Below are 24,848 nucleotides of genomic sequence, written 5' to 3'. Positions count from 1 at the left end.
AGATCCCTCATCCTCTATTAAACACATGGACCAGACACCTGCATTAGTGATAAGTTGGTTGGTTGGTTGGTTGGTCGGTCGGTCGATTGATTGATTGATTGATTGATTGATTGATTGCCTGCATGGCACTTTCTCTGTGCGACGCAGCTAACTTAAATAACGTCTATTTGCTGACCAAACGTGACTGCGTACTTATACATCCCGCACAGCCAAACGGACGCCTGAGAAATGTCCTCATAAAAATTGATTCTAGCATCATTCGTTTATAAATTTTCTCTAGTTTCTATGTTACCTCGGACTTCCATTTTTCATCTATATGTTGTGTATGCACTTTGTTTGAATTTGTAGGGAAACGGAGTAAATTTTATCTTGGAAGTTTCGTTTTCCTAATTTGGATATGGAATGTTTTATTCTAAATTTAGGTCCGCGCGCGAGATGGTGTTGTGAAGTCACGTGACCCTCGAATATATATGTCTGGAGTATTAATATCTTTTCAAGGGAGACCTTTGAACAGAGCACATGTGTATTGATCAGAGTAACACGATCACTATTGGTTTTATTATTTACAGGTCCTGGATGTCCGATCATGCATGCATTTTACGTACACATGTTTACTCGAGCACAAATTTGTATTTTAATCCATGTTTAGAAATTTTGATTGTAGGATTTCAGTAATATTTTCGAACTTGGGAGCGATTTCTACGTCATTGAATTTAATTTCCCAATCAAGCGGACCGCGCCTAACGGCAAAAATAATGCTGTTGTTATATTATTTTAACCAAACGTTTATCGATTAAGTTCAGAAAATACATGAATTGGAGCAGATTTTTGCAGGGATGAATTTCTATTTAAGAAGTTTGCACATAAGAAGGATTGCATGTTTACAGTAAAATGTACAGGACTGAACTTCAAGGCGAAATGGGATTCCTCCAAAAAAAAGGGGGGCTGTGTGGAGGATTGTGGACCTTGGTTGATTTATTAAGATAAGATGCATGTATACATCATGATAGCTGCAAAGTATGAGGCTATAATTAGTTGATTTTGTTCATTTTATCGTTTCAGTTGCATCGAACCCCAAAGACAATGTGATACGTGCCATTTCGACAAAAACTTTCCAGTTATATATTATGTCGCGACTAACATTTTGGTCAATTTTTTTGATACGGCTTACGGTTGATGAATTACAAAAACAAAACGACAAATTTATTTGGTAAAGGCAGATAACTCCTACATAATGTATAAGATCTCACTGGATCGCTTCAATCCAAATTAGCCAAAAGTTCCTGAGGATGTAACAAACAATTTAGAAACAGAATTTTGTCGTTATCTTTTTGTGTAACGAAGGACATGCACACACTTGATAAAGCGTGAATTGGGAGATAACTCTTACTAAGGAAATTATTCGGTTTAGCAGGGTGAAATTTAAAAGCACATACACTGTACCATACAACATAAGAAATATCTAAGCGACATATTGCGTAAAACAAAAATTTATCGCAAGAACAAAGTTTGGCGGAAGAACAAAAAAAATAATAATAATGAATTCAAATAGAATAGGTCTTTCCACAGAAAAGTGGAAAGACCTGATTAAATATTTAACGTAGTAATTAAATGATTATTGTAAAATATTAGATACGTTTTTTTTGTGAGATGCAATGATTTAAAATCGTTGTGAAGTATTGTTTCATTCACTACAGTTTGAATTTAACTAACTTATGGGTACGCATCCCTGATTGTTGGTGCTAATATGTTGCATATAATTTTCATAAAAATATTCACTGTTCAGACAGGTGGGACATATAAATATAACATTATACATTATATTCTGTCTCTGTTTAAACTTAATAATGTTAATGAATATTTTCTTGGTCTTGACATGATTTATAACAAACCTTTCTAAAATTATTTACCTTCAAAGAGGACAGGGGAATAAAAATATAGTCCCTTAAGTCCTCTTCCGACCGACACTTGCCAAAATGGAACGTCCGATTGGCTGTATGGGATTTGTAAGTCCTGTTGGTCATATAGCATAAAATTATAAAGTGTTGTTTTCATTTTTTATTAGATTCTCCGTTCAATTCAAATGTTATTACATTTGTTTTTATTAAGGGGGTGAGGGGGCTCTATTAGTAGAATATTTTGGTTTATATTGAATTTTTCTGATTGTTTATTCCTTTTCCTTAGTTTTCCTGCTTCTATGTTTTTTCGTCAGTCACTGTAATATATAACAATCATAAAATGTTATTGACTGTAAAAACAAAGGTAGAAATAAGAAGATGTGGTATGAGTGCCAATGAGACAACACTCCATCCAAGTCACATTGTGTAAAAAGTTAACCATTATACATTTGTAGGTAAAAGTACGGCCTTCAACACGGGGCCTTGCCTCACACCGAACAGCAAGCTATAAAGGGCACCAAAATGACTAGTGTAAAACAATTCAAACAGGAAAACCAACGGTCTAATCTATATAAAAAAAAAACGAGAAACACTTATGAACCACATCAACAAACGACAACCACTGAACAACAAGTTCCTGACTTAGGAAAGGTGCAAACAAATGCAGCGGGTTTCAACGTTTTAACAGGCGCCAACCTTCACCCTAACCTGAAACAGTAGTGTAACATTACAACATTGTAGCATCCAATGACATTTAAAAAGATCATGAGTCCTTGTACTCTATTCTTAAGACCGTTTTTAAAAGGACCCGTTGATTTCTTATAATATCGTAATACTGCAGGGTTATAGTAAAATGTTTTCAGAACAGAAAGTTATCATTAAATTGAAAATGGTTAAATTTGATCAACAAAGTAATCTGTTTTTGTGACTTATTAAGAACATATAATATTGTCCTTCGCTAAATTACAGTTACAAACTAGAAAAGTCAGTTTTTAAGCCAAAGAATGTCTTCTTTCTTATTCACACTTTCTAAAAAAAAAACGGACCATTTGTTGAAAAAACCCGGACGTTTTAAATCTTGCTCGACAATATAAAAAACTATATTGTAAGTGATCTGAAAGGAAATTCTGCGTCGTTTGTGTTGAAAACATGTATAGCATTCAGGATAAGATGAACAGTCACGAATAAAACTATAATAATACTCGCGAAATAGCAGTAAACCGATGGATCGCATGATTCTTCATTTGAAAAATCTGATCTACATTCGAAAAATGTGAAACGTTTCACTCGAGCAAAAAAAAACGACACTATACATTCCCTGTAATAGTACGCTGTATAAATCTGCCTTATCATTTTCATCTATACTCGTATTAAATTAAATTCAAATTGTTGACAATTAGATTGGGGTTCACATGTTTAAAAGTGTGTTACACTTTTCGAGATATTGTGAGTCGGTATTAAACACGGGGTATGGGGAAAAGGGGGGGGGGGGGGCATCTCAAACATACAAGTTTAATACAGACCCCAGACCCCCGCCAATCCTATATTTATTTTTTTCATTCTAAAATCTCTACCCATACATATATTTCATAGGAAAATCGTAACCCATTTATATATTTCATAGCTATCATATGCGATATCCTATTTAGATGTTAATCACATGGGATCAGTACACAGTTTTACAGACATCTTAATTGATTTGATTTGATTTGATGTTTTAACGCCACTTTCAAGCACCGCTTTTGGACTATTTCGTGGCGGCCAGTTTTTATTGGTGGAGGAAGCCGGAGTGCCCGGAGAAAACCACCGACCTTCGATAGGAAAACTGACAATCCTAGTCAATTAAGATTGGAATCGAGTGCACCCGCACGAGCGGGGTTCGAACTCTCAACCCCAGTGTTGACTGGCTAGTGATTACAGTAGTATCTACTTAGACCACTCGGCCACCGAGGCCCCATCTTAATAGAAATGGAACATTTATGATCCATTGACAGATGTATATTTTTATTATACTTCATGTCAAAATGCCAGATTTTGATGGATTAATACGAGGGAGACAATTTACTCTATCCCATGGCAAGTACTCTATTACCCTTCACGGAGACGCTTGATCGAGTGTGCGCTTTAATAAAAACGGTTGATTGTTATTTACAAGATGTCATAGTTTAATACTTTGAATTTGAAATTTAATAGACAGTAATAACAGAACATTCAGTATAATAAATTAAATAACACTTATCTGAGAGGATTATAGAGCAGATTGTTACCCCTCGAAAAGACATTGTCAACCTTGGCTTCGCCTCAGTTGACAATGTTTTCTCGGGGTAACAATCTCGGCTCTATCACCCTCTCAGCTATGCGTTATTTATAATTATACTACCCATTGTTATGTTGCCTCCATGCAATTGCAACTCATTGATATATTTTTAAATAGGATATCGCATATGGTAGCTATGAAATATATAAAGGAGCAACCATTTAACTTCAAGGAGGGGGGAAGGGTTATGTTTTTTTTTTTCATGGACAGAAAATGTGTTACTATATATTATTTAGTTTTTCGACGCTATAAATCAAATTATTTTTTTCAAAATATAACACTATAAGGCATGGGGAACATCTGGATTCAGAAATTTGTTTTTGTCATCTGCTTGAACAGAATATTTTATAGCCCCCCTCCCTCCCTCCCCCCCCCCCCCCCCCCCCCCCCCTCTTGAAGTAAAATGGTGGTTCCCTAAATGGGTTACGATTTTCTTATAATTTATATGACGACTTTGTGTTTTCTCAATGTCCAGTGTCAAATAATTCACACATTATTAGGGCTTAAAACAATATATCATCAGATAAGTTTTTAAAAGTAGGTTGATTGTATTATAGGGCTGCACCGAGAAAAAAGTGCATGCTAAGTAGGTTTAAAATTTTGTCCTTGCAATGGGTTACCGCTCACAAGAGGCCTTTTAATTCGAAATGGACCGGAAATCCTCCATATAAAACATAAATATAACATCCATTTGTATTCCAGGGGCGGATCCAGAACCTCGATGTCTGGGGGCACCATGAAACCAAAAAACCAAAATTAAACATTTGTTTTGATATATGTATATGGGAATGTGTGTGGCGGTGGTGATGGTGGTAGCGTGTGTTGGGGATATTGTTTTTTGTTGTTTTTTTTTTTGGGGGGGGGAAGGGGGGATGTCGGTTTTTCATTTCTATATTTTTCTCATTTTGTTGGACTATTTCTTTTTACTCTTTGATTTTCTGCCAATTTTTTCTCTATTCTTTATATTTCATCACACCTTTAATCTGTTTTTTTTTTTATATTTTGGGGGATCATTTTTTCTAATCTTCACTTTTTGACCATTATTCTCTAATATGTAAACTCCATTCATATACCCTCACTCACGGTAACTCATTCATACCCTCAAACATGGTAATCGAAACAAGAAAAAAATATACATATATCACTGTATTATGTTAAAAAGTAGGTCTTCTAAAAATACAATAGAATTTTTTTTAAAGAACATATAGAAGGAGCTGCATGACCATTCATGATTTGTGGAGGGAAAGGTTTTTTTTAAAACTAATTGTTAGTTTCCATTAAAAATAAGGGGAAAAAAACTCGACGTTCAGTTTTTAAAAAAAAGTTCCGGTCTGTTATTAAAAATGTCGTTTGTATTTAATAACGTCCGAAATATATATTCCCCAGAAACTGTATACAATGTGAGTGTGTGTTAATAAAGACGTATCTCATATCGCTACTAATATTCTTGACACTAAACATCTATTCGTACCTATGATGATGATGGGGGTTATTAACGACCTTGACTGGCTATACAGCTCTCGCACGGTCGCCTCGTGCACGGAGGCGATTGTTGAGCATTAAATATTTTCTGTTGCAGTTGGTCAGGAACAGGTGGAAGGCGCCATTTTGGTAGGCGGCCATCTTGGTTTACGTGAGTTGTTTTGATTTTAGCTTTTTACTATTTTGATGTTTCTTTGAAGTATGGACTCCACAACGGCTGCTTTCAGGGACAGGTTTGTTGGTGGAGGAACCCGGAGTGCCCGGAGAAAACCACCGACGGTCGATAGGAAAACTGACGATCCTAGTCAATTAAGATTTGAGTCGAGTGCACCCGCACGAGCGGGGTTCGAACTCACAACCTCAGTGTTGACTGGCTAGTGATTACAGTAGTAACTACTTAGACCACTCGGCCACCGAGGCCCCCATCTTAATAGAAATGGAACATTTATGATCCATTGACAGATGTATATTTTTATTATACTTCATGTCAAAATGCCAGATTTTGATGGATTAATACGAGGGAGACAATTTACTCTATCCCATGGCAAGTACTCTATTACCCTTCACGGAGACGCTTGATCGAGTGTGCGCTTTAATAAAAACGGTTGATTGTTATTTACAAGACGTCATAGTTTATTACTTTGAATTTGAAATTTAATAGACAGTAATAACAGAACATTCAGTATAATAAATTAAATAACACTTATCTGAGAGGATTATAGAGCAGATTGTTACCCCTCGAAAAGACATTGTCAACCTTGGCTTTGCCTCAGTTGACAATGTTTTCTCGGGGTAACAATCTCGGCTCTATCACCCTCTCAGCTATGCATTATTTATAATTATACTACCCATTGTTATGTTGCCTCCGTGCAATTGCAACTCATTGATATATTTTTAAATAGGATATCGCATATGGTAGCTATGAAATATATAAAGGAGCAACCATTTAACTTCAAGGAGGGGGGAAGGGTTATGTGTTTTTTTTCATGGACAGAAAATGTGTTACTATATATTATTTAGTTTTTCGACGCTATCAATCAAATTATTTTTTTCAAAATATAACACTATAAGGCATGGGGAAAATCTGGATTCAGAAATTTGTTTTTGTCATCTGCTTGAACAGAATATTTTAAAGCCCCCCCCCCCCCCCTCCTCTTGAAGTTAAATGGTCGTTCCCTAAATGGGTTACGATTTTCTTATAAAATATATGACGACTTAGTGTTTTCTCAATGTCCAGTGTCAAATAATTCACACATTATTAGGGCTTAAAACAATATATCATCAGATAAGCTTTTAAAAGTAGGTTGATTGTATTATAGGGCTGCACCGGGAAAAAGTGCATGCTAAGTAGGTTTAAAATTTTGTCCTTGCAATGGGTTACCGCTCACAAGAGGCCTTTTAATTCGAAATGGACCGGAAATCCTCCATATTAAACATAAATATAACATCCATTTGTATTCCAGGGGCGGATCCAGAACCTCGATGTCTGGGGCACCATGAAATCAAAAAACCAAAATTAAACATTTGTTTAGATATGTATATATGGGAATGTGTGTGGCGGTGGTGATGGTGGTAGCGTGTGTTAAGGATAGTGTTTTTTGTTGTTTTTTTTTTGTTTTTTTTGGGGGGGGGGGGGATGTCGGTTTTTCATTTATATATTTTTCTCATTTTGTTGGACTATTTCTTTTTACTCTTTGATTTTCTGCCAATTTTTTCTCTATTCTTTATATTTCATCACACCTTTAATCTGTTTTTTTTTATATTATTGGGGTTCATTTTTTTCTAATCTTTACTTTTTGACCATTATTCTCTAATATGTAAACTCCATTCATATACCCTCACTCACGGTAACTCATTCATACCCTCAAACATGGTAATCGAAACAAGAAAAAAAATATACATATATCACTGTATTATGTTAAAAAGTAGGTCTTCTAAAAATACAATAGAATTTTTTAAAGAACATATAGAAGGAACTGCATGACCATTCATGATTTGTGGAGGAAAAGGTTTTTTTTAAACTAATTGTTGGTTTCTATTAAAAATAAGGGAATAAAAACTCGACATTCAGTTTTTAAAAAAAAGTTCCGGTCTGTTATTAAAAATGTCGTTTGTATAATAACGTCCGAAATATATATTCCCCAGAAACTGTATACAATGTGAGTGTGTGTTAATAAAGACGTATCTCATATGATAATCGCTACTAATATTCTTGACACTAAACATCTATTCGTACCTATGATGATGATGGGGGTTATAAACGACCTTGACTGGCTATACAGCCCTCGCACGGTCGCCTCGTGCACGGAGGCGATTGTTGAGCATTAAATATTTTCTGTTGCAGTTGGTCAGGAACAGGTGGAAGGCGCCATTTTGGTAGGCGGCCATCTTGGTTTACGTGAGTTGTTTTGATTTTAGTTTTTTACTATTTTGATGTTTCTTTGCAGTATGGACTCCACAACGGCTGCTTTCAGGGCTAGGTTGATCAGCTTGGCAGCCCGCTAACTACGACGATGATGAGTTGCTGGTCGATGAATCATTGACTCCGTTGTAGATGACTGCAAATTGCACTAAAACTACGATACACATAGCCCTCAGACGTCTGGGCAGCATGTGACACTCACCAATCTACAATGGGCGCGGGTTTACTGTACGGGAGCCTCATAAACTAGTTTGTCTTTGAACCATCTGAGCAGCGTAACATGTTGAAGCTAACGGATAATCAGGAGCTGATCCTGCACGTCCTTTCAGCTGTACGGACTGAGACGTGACGGGGATTCGTAACTATATTTTTTAAGGTGGTATAACACTACAGGGAGATAACTCTGTAAAAATCAGTTCAACGTTTTGATCACGTTCTATTGTTAAGGAAATATTAAGCTTCTCAATGATCAAAATTAGTGTTTGTCAAACTGCTATATATCCAATGAAATTTTTCAGACAAAGTGTGTGGTTCAATTTTTTTGAAATTTTTATATTTTTGTCAAAGGGTCAAAGTAAATATTTTGCCAAAATTTCATAAAAATCAAACAAGCCAAATTAATTTTAGTCAAGGTGTTTGGTACCACCTTATATAAAGACCGATTTTTGTTGGTAATTTTTTACTAAAAGATTTTACTTGTTAATCTTAATCCTGTAATATTGTATTAGAAACCAATAAAAATATTCGTATTCCAATCAGCATGTACATGTAATTTACATAAAATGCATTTGGATTTAGATATTACACATTGTGTCAATATTTACATACCCATCGATAAATTGTCATAAATCACGCATGTTGAAGCTTGGGTTAATTAACAGCAAGTTTAGGAAGTCAAATCAAGCTGTGACTTTATTTTTGATTCTTATAATCCGATTCAGTAGCAATAAAATTATGTTAGAAATTTTTTGGTGAACACAACTGGAGGGTGGGGGCACATGCCCCCTGTGCACCCTGTGCCCCCGGGAAATCCGCCACTGTATTCACTACCAAACTGATTTCTAAAGATTTCTAAAGCTCATTTGTACGAGCTTTAGAAATCACTACCAAACAGTGATTTCTAAAGCTCGTACAAATGAATTGTTTATGCTCCTACAATGTGATTATATTATAAAGGTATTGACGTAACATGTACGTATATTAATAGATATATGATGATTATACAATAGTGTTTATAAATTGTCTTTTGCGTTGATACATGTATCGTTATTACATAATAAATGCGATTTAATATCATTCATCTATACGACGATCATGCTTAAGAATAATTTGACATGAAATGACTAAAAATGGCTAACAAATAGTCAAATATCTACTTTTATCCGAATTGTCTGCATGATGTTATACTATATCTTTTTTCTTCGTTGTTTAATAGGTTATGGATCGTGAAATAGTTGGTACATGTACATGTATATGCACTTGTTAGCTCGGTTATGTAATACACATTCAGTGCATGATATAAATATTCCTAAGACAATTATCTGCGTAATGCTTTACAAATTATTTTTTCATTATGTAATAGTTTGTGGATCTTGAAAGAAGTAATGTGCACCTGTTAGCGCGGTTACGTAAAAGAATTTGTCGCGTGACAAAAATATTTTTAAAACAATTGTATTCATATGATATAAATACAGGTCAGTCAGTTGTACTAAGGTAAACTGTTACGAAACAGTAGATGAATTGTACGAGCTTCCATTAATTCACACGGACAGCAAGTACTTTTGCTCCGTCCGCAATGTATAACTCATTCTACATTCATATCGTTCATTTATATAAACATCATACCACAACTGGTCAATAAACGTGAGTGCGTTTTAACAGTACTATTAAACTGTTGCATTATATTTGCATAAAGAGATACTAAAAAGGATGTTTAACTCCGCCGCATTTTTGCGCCTGTCCCAAGTCAGGAGCCTTTGGCCTTTGTTAGTCTTGTATGTTTTTATTTATTTAAGTTCATTTATATGTTTCGGAGTTTAGTGTGACGTCCATTTTCACTGAACTAGTACACATTTTTGTTTAGGAGCCATCTGAAGTCCGCCTCCGGGTGTGGGATTTTCTCGCCTTGTTGAAGACCCATTGGTGGCCTTGGTCTGTATTCTACTCTTTGGTCAGGTTGTTGTCTCTTTGACACATTCTTCATTTACATTCTCAATTTTATTCAACCCCAGAAGTCGATGACAAACTGATAACACCACGATGAAACACGAACAAAAGTCATCTTCACAAAACACTACATAGAAAAGTAAAAACTGAGTAACAAGAACCCCACAAATCCCGTCAGTGATGTCGTTTGCTCAGGAATGATAAGCAGATCCTGCTCCACATATGGCACCCGTCGTGTTACTCCTGTTAGTGCAAATTTGATGATAGGTCTAGATATTAAAAAAAATACACCACTGATATTTATATCCATACCGTCCCAGACATAAGTAATATAATCATAACATTATTACATGTCTAATCCAGTAATTTTGTGTCTTTACTTGACTAATGGCTGACAGAATATACCAACAGATCCAAGAATCAGACCGGAACCCATTAGAAAAAACGACCCTGCATATGATCCGGTTGTATCACGGATAAAACCTGAAAAACAAATAAATGGTTTACCGGCTATATTTTTATAAGAGTAAACAATTATGGTAATGCGTTATCGGACAGCACCCCAACTAGTCAACAGTCTTCGATGAGAGACAGATGTTTCTACTATATATAACTAAATATAACTACTTTAATTCGCCAAAAATCTAGACAATAAAAATCTATAAAATTGGTGCGTCCAAAGAGCTTTTCTGGATATACTTTCATCGAACACGTCCAAACCAAAAAATGTGAAAGCCAAGAAAGCATAATTAGTACTTTAATACACACGGAGATAATATATGCCCTTATGGTCCAAAGAGGTTTAGCAAGAATGGCCATTTTTAGCTAATGTCAATCTTGCCCGAGAGAGATGGTACCTTAATCTAAAATTTATAACAACACCAAAATCTAGAATAGATTTTCATTTTTTTTTTAAGTTGTACTGTTACACCACTAATTAGGGGAGGGTTACATGCCCAAAAATATGTAAAAGCCCGCCACATTTCTAATATGTATGTCCCAATTATGCAAGAAGCCTGCAATTCAGTGGTTGTTCGTGGGTGCTGTCTATCATATTTGATTTTCAATTGTTGATTTGTTAGAAATCAGGTGCCATTATTTTCTCGTTTGAACTGTTTCACATTTTGTGATATTGTGGCATTTTAAAGCTGACCTCATGATATTGAGTTTGCTCATTGCATGTTTAAGGCCAGGTGGTGACCTATAGCTTACATCCATGTCATTTGGTGGGCAGTTGCCTAAAAGGAAATCATAGTAATCTCCCTTTTTAAAAAACGTTAACAGTAGAACAGCTTTAAAGGTACAAAAATAAATGATTGTTTTATGTTTTCCTTACTTCCAATGAGTAGGTTTTGTATGGACTGGTGTGAAGGATAAAAAAAGTTTGGCGCCCACTGGAAATAGAGTATACTTTCAATAATGACAGACATTTAGCCTTACAAAAATATTGTTGCAATGCTTCCAACACGTGGTATCGGATTGATAAGCCCATTCCATGTGGATGTGAGCACATATTTATATATCCTTACTAGACAAGCGGGCGCCCTCTTAGATTCGATATTAGAGTTGGACAGCACAAGTTCGTGTGTCTACATTTCTATCCATATAAAACGTACAATAAAAATCGGGGCAAGTTCATGTGACTATATTTTTTTACCCCCTAAAAACATACAATAAATATCATAGGACGGGGCTGGGTAAATTCATGGGAATGTTCATAGGACGGAACAAGTTTAGGTGACTACATTTCTACCCTCAAAAAACATATTATAAACATCATTATGATAATGAAAAGTAATTCAATTGGCATTATATAACCTCGGTACAAGACAAAAAACAGGTGCATGTGAATCAATATCAAGTGATACCTTGACATTTTAGGGCATATGAACTTATTTTGGCTGTTGTTCAGAGAAAATTTATGGGAATTAAAAAAAAAAAGATTGCGAATGACATGTCATGTCAATAGGCGACACGATAATGTTTGTTTTAGTACACTAAAACGGTTAATATACTGTTAGTGCAATGCAATATACATTTCTATTGCTTTCTTATACGCAGATCATTATATTCTATGTATATATATTATTCCGGATTTCTTTTTTCACTGAACAACCACAATTTTTTTTTGCCTTGAAGTTAAATTTTTATTTTGAGGCTAAATACGCAATTTATACAGTATATTATTATCTCTTGGAAACATAAGGTGTCGTGATCCGTGGATACATATCAGAATCTACCTTTTCTTTTTTGGCAAATTTGGCAAATTTAAGGATCTTAAAATGAATCACAGCATCTTCTGATCAATTGGACACACCAGATATTGGAATCCACGAATAATACATGATATACCAAAGCTTCAATGTTGATAGTTACATGTGCGAGTTTTTTCTCAGATTGGTTGAATTTTCTTTTTTTATAGTTTATTTTTTCTTTTATGTTTTCCTATTCTGAACTTTTTTTTTCTTTTCGCTTATTTTTGGCGTTTTTTGTTGTATTTTTTTTTGTCCTACAGACTTTTCTTCATACTGCAATCTGGCATATGCTTTCGACTTCAATCTAAATTGACTAGGGTTGTCAGTGTCCATGTCGGTGGTTATCTCCGGGCATTTCGGCTTCCTCTACCAATAAAATTTGACCGGTACGATATAGCCAATAGTTCTGAACGTGGTGTTAAACGCCATTAATCAATCATACTCAGATTTCTACTTTCCTCATACAATTCTAGACTATATGTACTTACCAACTGACGGTGCAATTATTATCGATGACAAACCATGAATTGTAATCATTAAAGATAAAGCTGCTGAAATATTCTCAGCACCTACACAGTCCCTGAGTACTAGAATTGACATAGAAAAATAAATGCTTCCAAAAAGTCCATAAATAACAGAATATCCTATGAAAGCTGTAAAATTTGTATACAACGGATTTAACATGGAAGCAACACCAGTAATTCCTAAACAAAATCCCATTATATGGTGACGTCTAATTTTTTGTGAATCGGTTATCCAAGCTAATGTAAATCGTGCAAAAAGGTCACACCCACCAATTATTGTAATTAAAATTGTTATTTTGTCATTAGAAATACCATTATCTCTGGCAAAAGGTGGAATGAATGTTATAATCATGCCACTTCCACAGAATGAAAAAAATGCCACTAACAGAAAAAGCTGTAATTTACGATTCCGAAGAACTGTCATATCTATGATGTATTGATTGAAACAAAATTCAGACTTGCTTTTATTGCTTTCATTAGAACTTTCCTCCGATGTATGTTGTGGCAAAGATCTCAAGCTACATGTGTGTGTAGTCCAAAATGTCTCAGGTGTTCCCAAACTACCGTCAATATTAATGTTGCTACCCGTAAAACGCTCGACCAAATAGTCTGATTTCTCAGGTATTTCAATTTTAGTCTTTTCATTTTCTTTTTTATCCAAAAAGAAGTTGTACGAAAGACTTCTCTTAATGTCTACTTTTTTATCAATTAGGTCCATAAAGGGTTCTTGGTCCTCAACCTGATACTTTTGTCTGGAAAAGTATCCTGGGACATTATCGAGTGAAATGGAAATTTCATCTTTTAACCAATTCCTTTTGGCTATTATTATGTCAGCCTCACTTTCAGAATCTGCATCCTGTTTTTCAACGACAGGTTCCGATAAAAAAGGACGCATCAAAGCTCCAACGATTATATTGTTTAAAATAAGACCAGATACAACTAACAAAGCTCCTTGTAAACCATAATTATCTAAAAGTTTCCTTATAATCACAGGCCATGCAAGACTCCCAACACTCCCTCCCACGTAGGCAAAACTATTAGCAAATCCTAGATGTTTCTCGAAGTAGTAGTTCAGTACAACAAACACTGGTCCTGTTGTGCATGCGCATCCAACACCTGAAATATTCATTCACTGGTATAGAAAAATGAAATGGAAATCAGATCGTTTTCTCTCTTTAGTGTTATAGTATTTTTGAATCATTAAATTTTCAATATTTTTATAAGGTTCTTTTCCGTGGAAAGACCTATTGATTTTGTTCTGATTATTTTTTTTTTCTTCCGCCTAATTTTTTTTTTCTTTCGCTGTTTGGTTGTTTCGCAAGATGTCGATTTGATATTTGGTATATGATATCGAACAGTTTATGCGCTTTCAAAACTGACCCTGCTTAACCGAATACTTTTCTTTGTAAGAGTTATCTCCCCGAACAGTGTTTTTATTGTGTTTGCTACTTCTTCGCAACCGTGAAAGATTACGACAAATTTATTTTACCAAATTGCTCGCTATATCTTCAGGATGTTGAGTTTGGTTTTCACCGAAGCGTTCCGGAGACTCCATATCAGAGTTATTTCCCCTTATGCATTTGATTTAAGTGATATGCATCTCTAACTGGTAAACCATAAGTGATAGAGACCTAGGGTCTTTTGATTTGAGGTCCTTGATCCAAAAAAAAAAAAAAAAGAAAATCACATTCTAAATTTTGATTTTGGCTTATTTTCACTTCTTTTCAAAAACCTTATAAGATAACGACAACATATCTTTACTAAATTGTTAGTTGCGACATGTTCTAACACATAAATTTTAGTTGAAAGTGTACGTAGACATAAAATGGCAGTTTTCTCCCATTTTATATGTAAAATTATGTGTATGGTGATATAACTCGTTAACCATATCTAATAGAGACCTAAGGTATTTTGATTTGAGGTCCTTGGTTTGTGACCTTGATTTTGAGGTCAAGGTCAAAGTTGAATTTGGTGTTCTAGATTTTGACCTTTGCCTTAAATTCATATTTATACATGCTAAAGCCATAGGAGTTTTTGAATTAGCTTGCAAGCCATATGACCTTGAAAAATCCAACTGGAAATGACCTTGTGTAAACCGGAAGTAGCTATTTTTTGTACTTTTTTAATGTAAAAGTATATAGAACCATATATTTTTGGAATCAGTGTCAAGTAAACTATCAAAAAATACCAGAAGTGACATTTTTTAACCGGAAGTAACAAATTATATCCCTTATGTCAAACAAAAGTGTATAGAAACCATATATTTTTTAAATCAGCATACAATAAGCTATCATTGACCCTGGAAATTGCATTTTAAACTGGATTTTAATATTCTCGTCTCAAGATATATCATTTGAGGTGGAAAGACCTTCAATTGTTTTCTGAACAATTGGTTTTTAATTTCTTTATATATTTTTTTATTTCTTTTTGTCTGTTATCAACTTATAATTGCATTACATGTATGTTTCATTATAATACGTTATTTTGATTGGCTAACAGCAATCTCGCGTCTTTTTGAAATCAACCTTCATTGTAACATTCATGATCACACGAGCTCCCACAATAAAGTGCACAGGTTAAAAAAAGAAAAACTTGATAGAAATCGTGTTTTCAAAAAAAATGTAATTATAAGTATTGAATGCTTCTTTTAGTAATTTTATAGGGTTGTAAAAACGTTGACCGTGCGCACATTTATAGAATAAAGCGCTTCCGCGCTTCATATAAAATGTACTTCGGTCAACGCTTTTACACCCCTATGAATTTACAAAAAGAAGCATTCAATTCTTAAATAAACATGATAAAGGGATTTCTAAATATATCGCTGTCCCGTGCAATCAAATCGATAAAAAAAATTTAAGAACGTCAATTTGTTTAAATTGTACGCTAAAAATTAATCGTGTATCTATATACACTGTCGAAAAACATAAAATGTATACGAACTTTAGAAACAGGACGAAAAGCGAGGCTCTTCTGTTTCGTAGCGAGTACAAATACATTTGATTATTTGTTACTTGACTGATATATAAGCATGTTCACTGGTCATCTGAACTAATTGGGTTTCATCATTTTGAGAATCCTCTTTATTCTGATTTTTGAACTGTAACCATCTGCGTTTTCTTTTTATTATTTCATTTAAAGAGTTCTTAAACTAAATCCCTGCAAAATCTGCTTAAATCGTGGTTAATTTGAAACAGATTTTGACAGTGACAACGTGTCTATGTGAATGATATGAAAAATCAAGAAAACTTCTGTTACCAGTCTATTTAAAAAAAAACCCAACTCATATCTTTAAGAAAGAAGTGCATGGACATGCCTCTTTTATTCAATTAAATGACGGGTGCCACATGTGGAGCAGGATCTGCTTACCCTTCCGAAGCACATGAGACCACCACCAATTTTTGGTTGGGTTCGAGTCGCTCAGTCCTTGGTTTTATATGGTGTGTTTTGTATTCTATTGTTTGTCTTTTTATCGTTTTAAGTTTGTTTGACATTGCATTGTCAGTTTGTGTTCGACTAACGGGTTTAAATGTTTCTTTGGTATCTTTCCCCTATCTTTTATTATTTTACTAATTTCATTTCATTTTTTTAGCATTTCTATTGTTTTGCTAACCAGCAAACAACTGTTTAGTTAATCAAAGTAATATTCAAAGACATACAAAATTAATATTATTATTAAAAATTTAGCAAATTTACCATATAGTACGCTTTGTGACAACACCAACACCCCAATGTTTGGAGAGAAAGCACTCAGCAGATAGCCCGAGAAAGATATAAAACCTCCAATTATTATCAACTTCCTATTTCCTAGAAGTTTAGAACCAATGTTTAACACAAACAATGCTGAAATAAACAAACAAAAGATATAGTTGTAATTTGATATAACAATAACAAGTTGGTTTAATCATATGGTTATAAATTTTGAGGACCTATGACACAAAGTTTTCTAAGAGTTGAACTGATGTTCTAATGCCATGTGCTTGTGTGTGTCCGGAGTCTGAAATCCTATTAAAGTTCTGTGGCGGATCCAGAAATTTTCATAAGGGGGGTCCACTGACTGCCATAAGAGGGGCCAGGATGAAATTTGAAAAAAGGCAGGATGAGACACTTTGCATTTTCTAAGAAGTACAGTGACTGACATTAAGGGCATACGATACAGTTACAGGGGAGGTAATGACGTCGCTAACGCAAAAAGTTATTTTTCGCGAAGTCAAATTGTGACACATCGGGAAAAGATTTATTTTTCGACCGATTTTTTTCTTCCAGACTGATTTAACTTGAAAACGAGTTCATGAACCCCTCTTTTTAAAAATGGCATTTGACTTGATTATGTATGAAGATTATTTGTGCTAATTTTCATAAAAAAACTCACTGATGAAATTTTTTAAGTTAGATAAAAATACAGCAAGAAATTCCGTTTTTGACTAAAACCAGGAAAGTTTGATAAATATGAATTATTTCCAAAGAATTATTACACAAATTCAAAGTAAATTTATGTAGAGAAGATAATTCAAATGTTATTACAAAAATCCGCTAGCGTTTATCTTTCAAGATAAAAAAGTTAGGTGTGGTCTTTCCAAAGGATAGAAATGTCCAAGAAACTAAAATTTCCAGTAAATATCCAAAATTTCGACCCCATTTATCATGTTTATCTCTAAAAGTAGCACATGGAGGTATATTTTTTATTACATATCTGAATTGACTAGTAGGAAAATAGCTTGTATGCAAACTTTCTTCAAAAAATCACCGTGGGATCAAAACTGTATCGTATGCCCTTAAGTATAGGACGGCATAATGGCAATACGTTAAGCTGCATTCTTTGTTGTGGTATATTTTATTGATTGTTTTGTTATAGAAAAAAAACAAAGGATGTGAGGTATCAATCCATGACACAAAATCATTTTATGTGTCTTTATTAATCTCTATGATACCGTTATTTTTTAGAAATATTATTTAAATATTAACGAGTCCAGTGTCTTTTCCTCTACTGATTCCAATTTTTTATTTTTGCTTTTTCAGTTAGTTCTTTGATCATGATTAAAAGCGGAAACTTTAAGGTAAAAAATTCCAAAAACATGTTTAACCCTGCCACATATTCATGTGCCTGTTCCAATGCAAAGGAGACCGACAGTGCTTTTCTTATGTCAAAGCTTAATGTTGCTTTTTTATTTGAGGAGGTTGGTTTTGAAAGTAGATCTTTGATTGCTTCTGTTTAATTTATTCACAACTTTTATAGACAATTAAAACTTGACGGTTTATAAAGACACATATCTATTGTTTTGAGACTGTATGTTTCCCTCTATGCTTATTGGGAATATTTTTCGTTTGATTGCTGTCTTCTTTTAGTTCGATTATTATCCGTTATTCCGTTATTATCTGTTCCGGTCTTTTTCTTTTTATAAGTATGTCCTTGTTTGCAGTTTATTTATGATACAAAGTTGAACATTTCTTTCTATCTGTATTACAGTTAAGAATGAGGACAGCGAATTCATATCACGATTATACTGTTGCATGAAAAGAGGATGGATATGGATAGCTGTTTCACGTCCATTAGTAAATTAAATGCATATTCAGGACGAGAACCTGTTTAATGTGATATGGATAAAGATCCGACTCTTGTACTCAACCGTTCACAACGTAAAAGTCCACAGGAAGACATATTACCCTATCCAGATACATTATGTTGACTCCGAGACGACCAGTCTTTGCTCTTACTTCTGAATGTTGCATGTTTAGCCGAGAAGAAGCAAATTCAAATTTTCAAGTAATTGGCTTGACCCTGCCTTGAATCGAACCCACGACCTCCCGTACTCGAGGTGAGCACGAGATCACAGACACTGATGCGGTTGTATGAAAAGAGGCATTTAGATTAATATCTGATTCACGAAGCCCCTATGTAGGTATGGAAATTGAATATAATTTGCATTGTAAACAATAAAAAATAATTGTTGTCTGCATACTTACATGACAAGCTTACTGTAAGCGTTTGTGCAGCCAGCATTCCAGACAAAATTGACGAGTTGGTGTCGTAGAACCATAGAAATTCAACAAAAAATAACCCAAATGATTTTGCTGTACCAATAAGAATAAAAACGTGTAATGTCGCTCCTAAAATAAGATCGTATAATTGAATTAAACTGTTTTAAATTATTTAGAAAACAGCTGCTGGTGATGACGACGACGATTTCATCTCGTAAGGGATATTAATGTATAGTATTGGACGTCAAGATGGCATATCGGTAGGTTAAGTACATGAACTTTGAGTTTGTTTTCAGATACTGCGACCAAGTATATATTTTTAATACGGTAAAGTTAATGCCTGTACTTTGTTTTTTAAATTTTATCTATTTTACTGTTGTTATTGAAATAAAGCGCCTTTCATGTTCTTGATTTTAGTTGTACGTTCTTGTATGTACATTGTACTATTCTGCTGGCCGACGTTATAAGATGAGAGCAAACACTTCACGTGCCTGTCCAAAGTCATGAGCATTGCCAATGGTTGTATTTTGTTTTATTGTAATGTGTTCATCATGTGTAAAATTACAATGAAAGTAATGATGGTAGATCATTGATAATCGTTGTTAATTTCAATCACAGCGTTTAGACTCGCCTTGAGAGCTCGACATATTGTTAGGATACCTGTCTATGGTTGAAGATCGTATGTTGACCTCGGATTTGCTGTCTCATTGACGTATAGAAAACATCTCCTAGTACTAATGACATATTTGATTCATTTGCTTTTGAAAAGTATATAGTTATGAAAATAATAATTATATGTTAATAAGTATGTGTATATATTATAAACACGTAAAAACAAAGGCAAATCAATCAAATAATCATAATAAACAGCTGAAACATGCCGACAGCGCATGTTTTTTTTTTAAATTGTGTTTGTGTTGTTAGGTTGTCGTCTTATAGTCGTTTACCTGGTACCCCACATCCATCTATTATATAGTATTACACATATTGAGAAATAAAAATAAACAAAAAATAAACAAATGCAATGAGTAGAAAGACAAAAAAAATCCCTTTCCAGAAAAAAGAAAGAGTGGAAAAAACAAGTACATATAAAAAATCTTGTCCTTACCAAGTGATATAATCCATGCCCATCCTGTATCTTTTTCACTTCGTCTTGGGATAGAGTTCGAAGCTTCCTCCATGTTCATTTATCAACTTGTGTAACAAATCTATTAGAGGAATAAATATTAACCTTAGAGTGAACTTCCCCACATGATAATGCATTAACTTTATTATGATTCAGTCAGCTATCTCATTTACTGTAATCTGTTCATTCATAAAAAAATAATGCTTCTATATTGGATGAGTGACTCGATAGTATATTTAAATGACATTTCATACAACTATATTAAGTATACTGTCCATTAGATACACTTGCATATTCTTTATTAAAAATTGTTAAGGTTTCACAACTCGGATAAATCGTAACTTCAAAAAATCAAAAATAAGTTAAAAAGTAAAACAAATGACACAAAGAGGAGCACACTTACACTAGAAGTAGGTTATCCGATTTGTGATTTTTGTGGCTTTGTAATATATTAAACCGATTTTGGATTTCGGTACTACATTTTGTTTGGCCGTTAACCCCGGATTGTCTCTTTTAAAGGACCTACCTATTGTATTTTATGTTAACTTTTTCTGATCCTGAATATGAATGAAATAGTTTCCACTGGACGGTAAGCAACCAATATTCAATCAATACTTTTTGTTCATTTTCGTGATGTAAAGTCTGTTGACAATTTATGTTAAATGATGTAAAAACAAATACAAAAATGCCCAAAAACTGCAATCTATGGAATGTAGCTGTAACTTTTGAGCAGGTGACCTCAAGTCAACTGAAGCCACACTATCAATCATGGTTGATACATTGTAACTATCTGATATATGTCTAAAATATATTGTCTAGAAATAGAATTTTTTCCGCAAACTGAGACGTTGTACAGTTGAAAAAAATTTTATTTTCTACTCCAGGAATAGATTCATTTACCTCAGCTGTATTTGGCAAAACCTGTAGGAATTTTGGTTCCTCAATGCTCGTCAACTTCGTACTTTATTTTTCCTTTTAACTGTTTTGATTCGATCGTCACTGATGAGTTTTGTAGACGAAACGCGTGTCTTGCGTATAAAATTTAAAGCCTGATGAAGGATGAGTTTATTGACCTACTGACGCACAAAATCATTAGAGATGTTTTTTCTCTCCATGGGGCATTATCATTTTTTTTTTTTCATTTAATATCGACGTATGGTTCAGAAGATATCATCTGGTAACAAAAATTATGTCCCTATTTCAGTCTAAAATTTCTATTATATCTTTGACCTTCGACCTATTGATCTGAGAACCAGTAAGGGTTATCTCATCTCATGCGGGCACTATTAAACCAAGTTTGGTTAAAGTAAGTAAGTGGCTCTAGAGTTAACATCCGGAAACTAAACTATTGTACAAATCACAGTCAAGTAATAACAGTTGTGACCTTGACCTGTCACCTATTCAAATTCAGTAGAATTTTCCTCACCTCATGTGACTTTATCAATCCAAGTTTGGTAAAGATATTCATTATGACTAAACATATTTGTCCTGAAACCTGAATATTTAAGTCAGGACACCCGGACGACATTCATCATTCCATGAGTTAAGTTCAATTTCGTTCCTTAAAAAATTCAAATAACCCCTTCCCCCCCCCCCCCCCCCAAAAAAAAAATATAAATGAAAAGCTTTACTTTATCCGACTTGACCTATCGTACAACATATATGTATTACCTGATATACGCGGTTTTCTTTCGCTTTAGACACTTTGATATCTAGTTGCTCGTCAAATTATCAAATGGTGTAGAACTTCTTAGTATTCAATTAAAATAACCGTACGAATGGTGATCATAATAAATTATCGTTATTTTGAATTATCTAATTCGTATGTACTTACCACGTTAACTTCTCAGTTCATACTTGTGTGCATATTAGCCCGAAGTAGTATTTAACATTCATGTTACTTTATAAATTAAATATACATCCTAATCCCGACTAAATAACTTTTAATGTCAATACAAGATTAGATTTTATGTTAGTTATAATAAATATGTCTGTCAGCATGTACCGGAGTCAAATTGCCGTATGTTTTTAATGAATACGCAATTCATGTACAGTGCAAAAAAATGTTATTTAGGTCATTTCAAATTGAATACTAGTTCTGGCTTGTTTGTACAAAATTTAGAGCGATCGAGCAAATTTTGTTTCTTTTCTTTTCCTTAATGAACTTTTCAGTAAGCGATACTTTAAATTTGATGTAAGATTTAATTCTACATAACTTATGCTTTCAGGAGCGAGTAATAATGTTTAACACCAAACCAATTGTAATATACTGTTAATTGTGGGGGGAGTGATGGCATTTTATGTACGAAAAGCCAATCATGTGCACAAAAACATTCTTAAAAACCAAAGACATATAATACAACATAACTTTATTATATGTTTCTGAAAAACTAAAGATATCTAGTAACAATAACAATATTTTTCTCTGAACTTCCGGTCCAACTGGGTGAATTGGCTACACTGAAATAGGAAGTGTGTCTGAACTTGCGGTCCAACTTGGTGAATTGGCTACACTGAAATAGGAAGTGTGTCTTAACTTCCGGTCCAACTGGATAAATTGGCTACACTGAAATAGGAAGTGTGTCTGAACTTCCGGTCCAACTGGATAAATTGGCTATAATGAAATAGGAATTGTGTCTGAACTTCAGGTCCAACTAGAGGAATTGACTTTATCTGTATCTGTAATAAATCTCCACCTCCAATATAGGAGATCGAGGAAATCCTCATCTAAACCATAAACCAAATAAATCACACAATACTGTACATGTAACTTTAAAGTATTTACAGTTAAACATAGATGTTGAAGTTCATCAGTGTTTCTAGTCCTGTGTGAATTTTGGTAAGGAGTATTTCAAACTTTAAACAACTACAGCATAGGATGCATTGGACACAAGGACTGACGAACACATTATACATCTCATCGTCTTAAATGGGCAAGAGAAAGAATAAAAAATAAAAAAATAAGTAAACATAAAACGGTTGAATAGGAAAAATGCACTAATTTCTGTAATGACATAGGAAGTGTGTCTGAACTTCCGGTCCAACTGGATGAATTGGCTATTATGAAATAGATAGTGTGTCTGAACTTCCGGTCCAACTGGATGAATCCTAAAATGAAATAATAGGAAGTGTGGAGATACAAAATCATAGCAGTTGGATTTGAAGAACGTTGAAATCTCGTATTTGTCATTAGGAAGTAGATTATTACAATTGGATCTCTAAAATGAAGATGTCGTTATTATGCCCCCGCTGCAGCGAAGGGGCATTAAGTGTTACCCTTGTCTGTCTGTACGTCCGTCCGTCCGTACGTACGTCCCGAAATTGGTTTCCGTTCTCTTACTTTTAGTTTGTCTGAATCAAATGTTATGAAACTTATACACAATGCTTATTATCATAAAACACAGATCAAATTCGAATTTTGATGGTGTCACTTTTACCGTTCTTGCGTTATGTCCATTTATAAAATTATATGCAAGCGGGGGAATTATCTATGTCCCATGGACACATTCTCCGTTTATTTTCAAATATAAGTCTTGAAAAGTAGACAAAGATCACTATAAGATAAGATTCACATAACGATTTCTTGTTAAAATCAAATGACAACTATTTGATTTTAATAACTGAAAAACACTTTAATCAAACAAACTTAATCATGTTAATACTAGTATACTACGAGATAAGAACACCAATTGAGATTTAAAATACATGTTACCTGATTCATCATTCAGCTTGGAAAAATGTGTTCAGTAGATACTGTATTTTTGTCCAATCACAGTGTCCAGGCATATTGAGATAAGTAGGGTACACAAAAAGAGCAACACAGCGCCCAGAAGGTAAATATAACCATTCCACCTTTACTGCTTCATAGGCTGTATGCAAAATAAAATAATTTCCATTGTCAAACATACCTGTTCGAATGTAATACTTTCGTTTTATGAATATCTGTTAAAATGGAGTACACATTTCTTTGAAATACAAACATTTTGATGACTGGGCGAAAATATAGACATGCAAATTATTTAGCCTACTGTTATATCTACATGGTATATCTATGACAAGAAATTAAATATGTTATAAATTAAGTGACATTACCTTTTATGTTACAGCCAAGAATAGTTTTTCGTAGTGCATCAACCTTCTGTTTACATGCTATTTATATCGGAAAACCTAAACCGTAAGACACTTAACTTCCTTTCTTGATGGGTTCACAAGTCATGTAGATTTCCTTCTCGTTCGAGCTGTTTGTATTCTTTGAACCATTTGACCTCAGAAATGAACGCATGGCAATTCAAGGAAATTATCTCAATTCAAATTCCAATCTCCTTTCCAGGAATAGTCTGTTTATATGTTTGAATACCATTTACATCGTCAGACATATCAATTCACCGAATATTCGTTCATATGGGGTACACAGATGAGTTTTTTAATTATATAGCCGTATTTATTCTAAACATTTAACCGCAGAAGTTTAAAGGCATGACACGACTTGTATCCTGCAACAAGAATGGTTTACAAAGTTATAAACTAATTTAAGTAAATAGAATTATTCATTGAGAAAATTTAAACTTTTTAAACAGTTAATTTTCTGCTTTGTAATTTAGGATAGGTAAAATGGCGTTTACTTAAGCTAGTTAAAAAAAATACACAAAACACAAAATAGAAAACTAAAGACTGGCAAATAC

At 33.9% G+C, this 24,848-nt stretch overlaps 1 protein-coding gene across 6 annotated transcripts in view; it reads right to left on the bottom strand.

The window, feature by feature from the left end:
* Window positions 1-24,648, bottom strand: part of LOC127723545 (monocarboxylate transporter 5-like) — a 63,725-nt gene extending 39,077 nt beyond the window's left edge. Inside the window, exons 1-7 of one of the 6 annotated variants that reach the window (XM_052230198.1) lie at window positions 24,259-24,646; window positions 23,879-24,035; window positions 20,149-20,248; window positions 19,026-19,169; window positions 16,758-16,904; window positions 13,029-14,180; window positions 10,572-10,768 (exon numbers count right to left, since the gene is read on the bottom strand). In XM_052230198.1, coding sequence (XP_052086158.1) covers window positions 10,662-10,768; window positions 13,029-14,180; window positions 16,758-16,904; window positions 19,026-19,169; window positions 20,149-20,227 — 1,629 coding nt within the window. In that variant the 5' untranslated portion in view covers window positions 20,228-20,248; window positions 23,879-24,035; window positions 24,259-24,646 and the 3' untranslated portion in view covers window positions 10,572-10,661. Of the gene's footprint in view, window positions 1-10,571; window positions 10,769-13,028; window positions 14,181-16,757; window positions 16,905-19,025; window positions 19,170-20,148; window positions 20,249-23,878; window positions 24,036-24,258 lie in introns of those variants that run through there. The other 5 variants (XM_052230199.1, XM_052230200.1, XM_052230201.1 and 2 more) reach the window with 5 other exon arrangements.
* Window positions 24,649-24,848: the final 200 nt, after the last annotated feature.

The sequence above is a fragment of the Mytilus californianus genome, unplaced genomic scaffold, assembly GCF_021869535.1.
Source record: "Mytilus californianus isolate M0D057914Y unplaced genomic scaffold, xbMytCali1.0.p SCAF_13, whole genome shotgun sequence".
NCBI lineage: Eukaryota > Metazoa > Mollusca > Bivalvia > Mytilida > Mytilidae > Mytilus > Mytilus californianus.
This window is presented reverse-complemented; position numbering and strand designations above follow the sequence as displayed.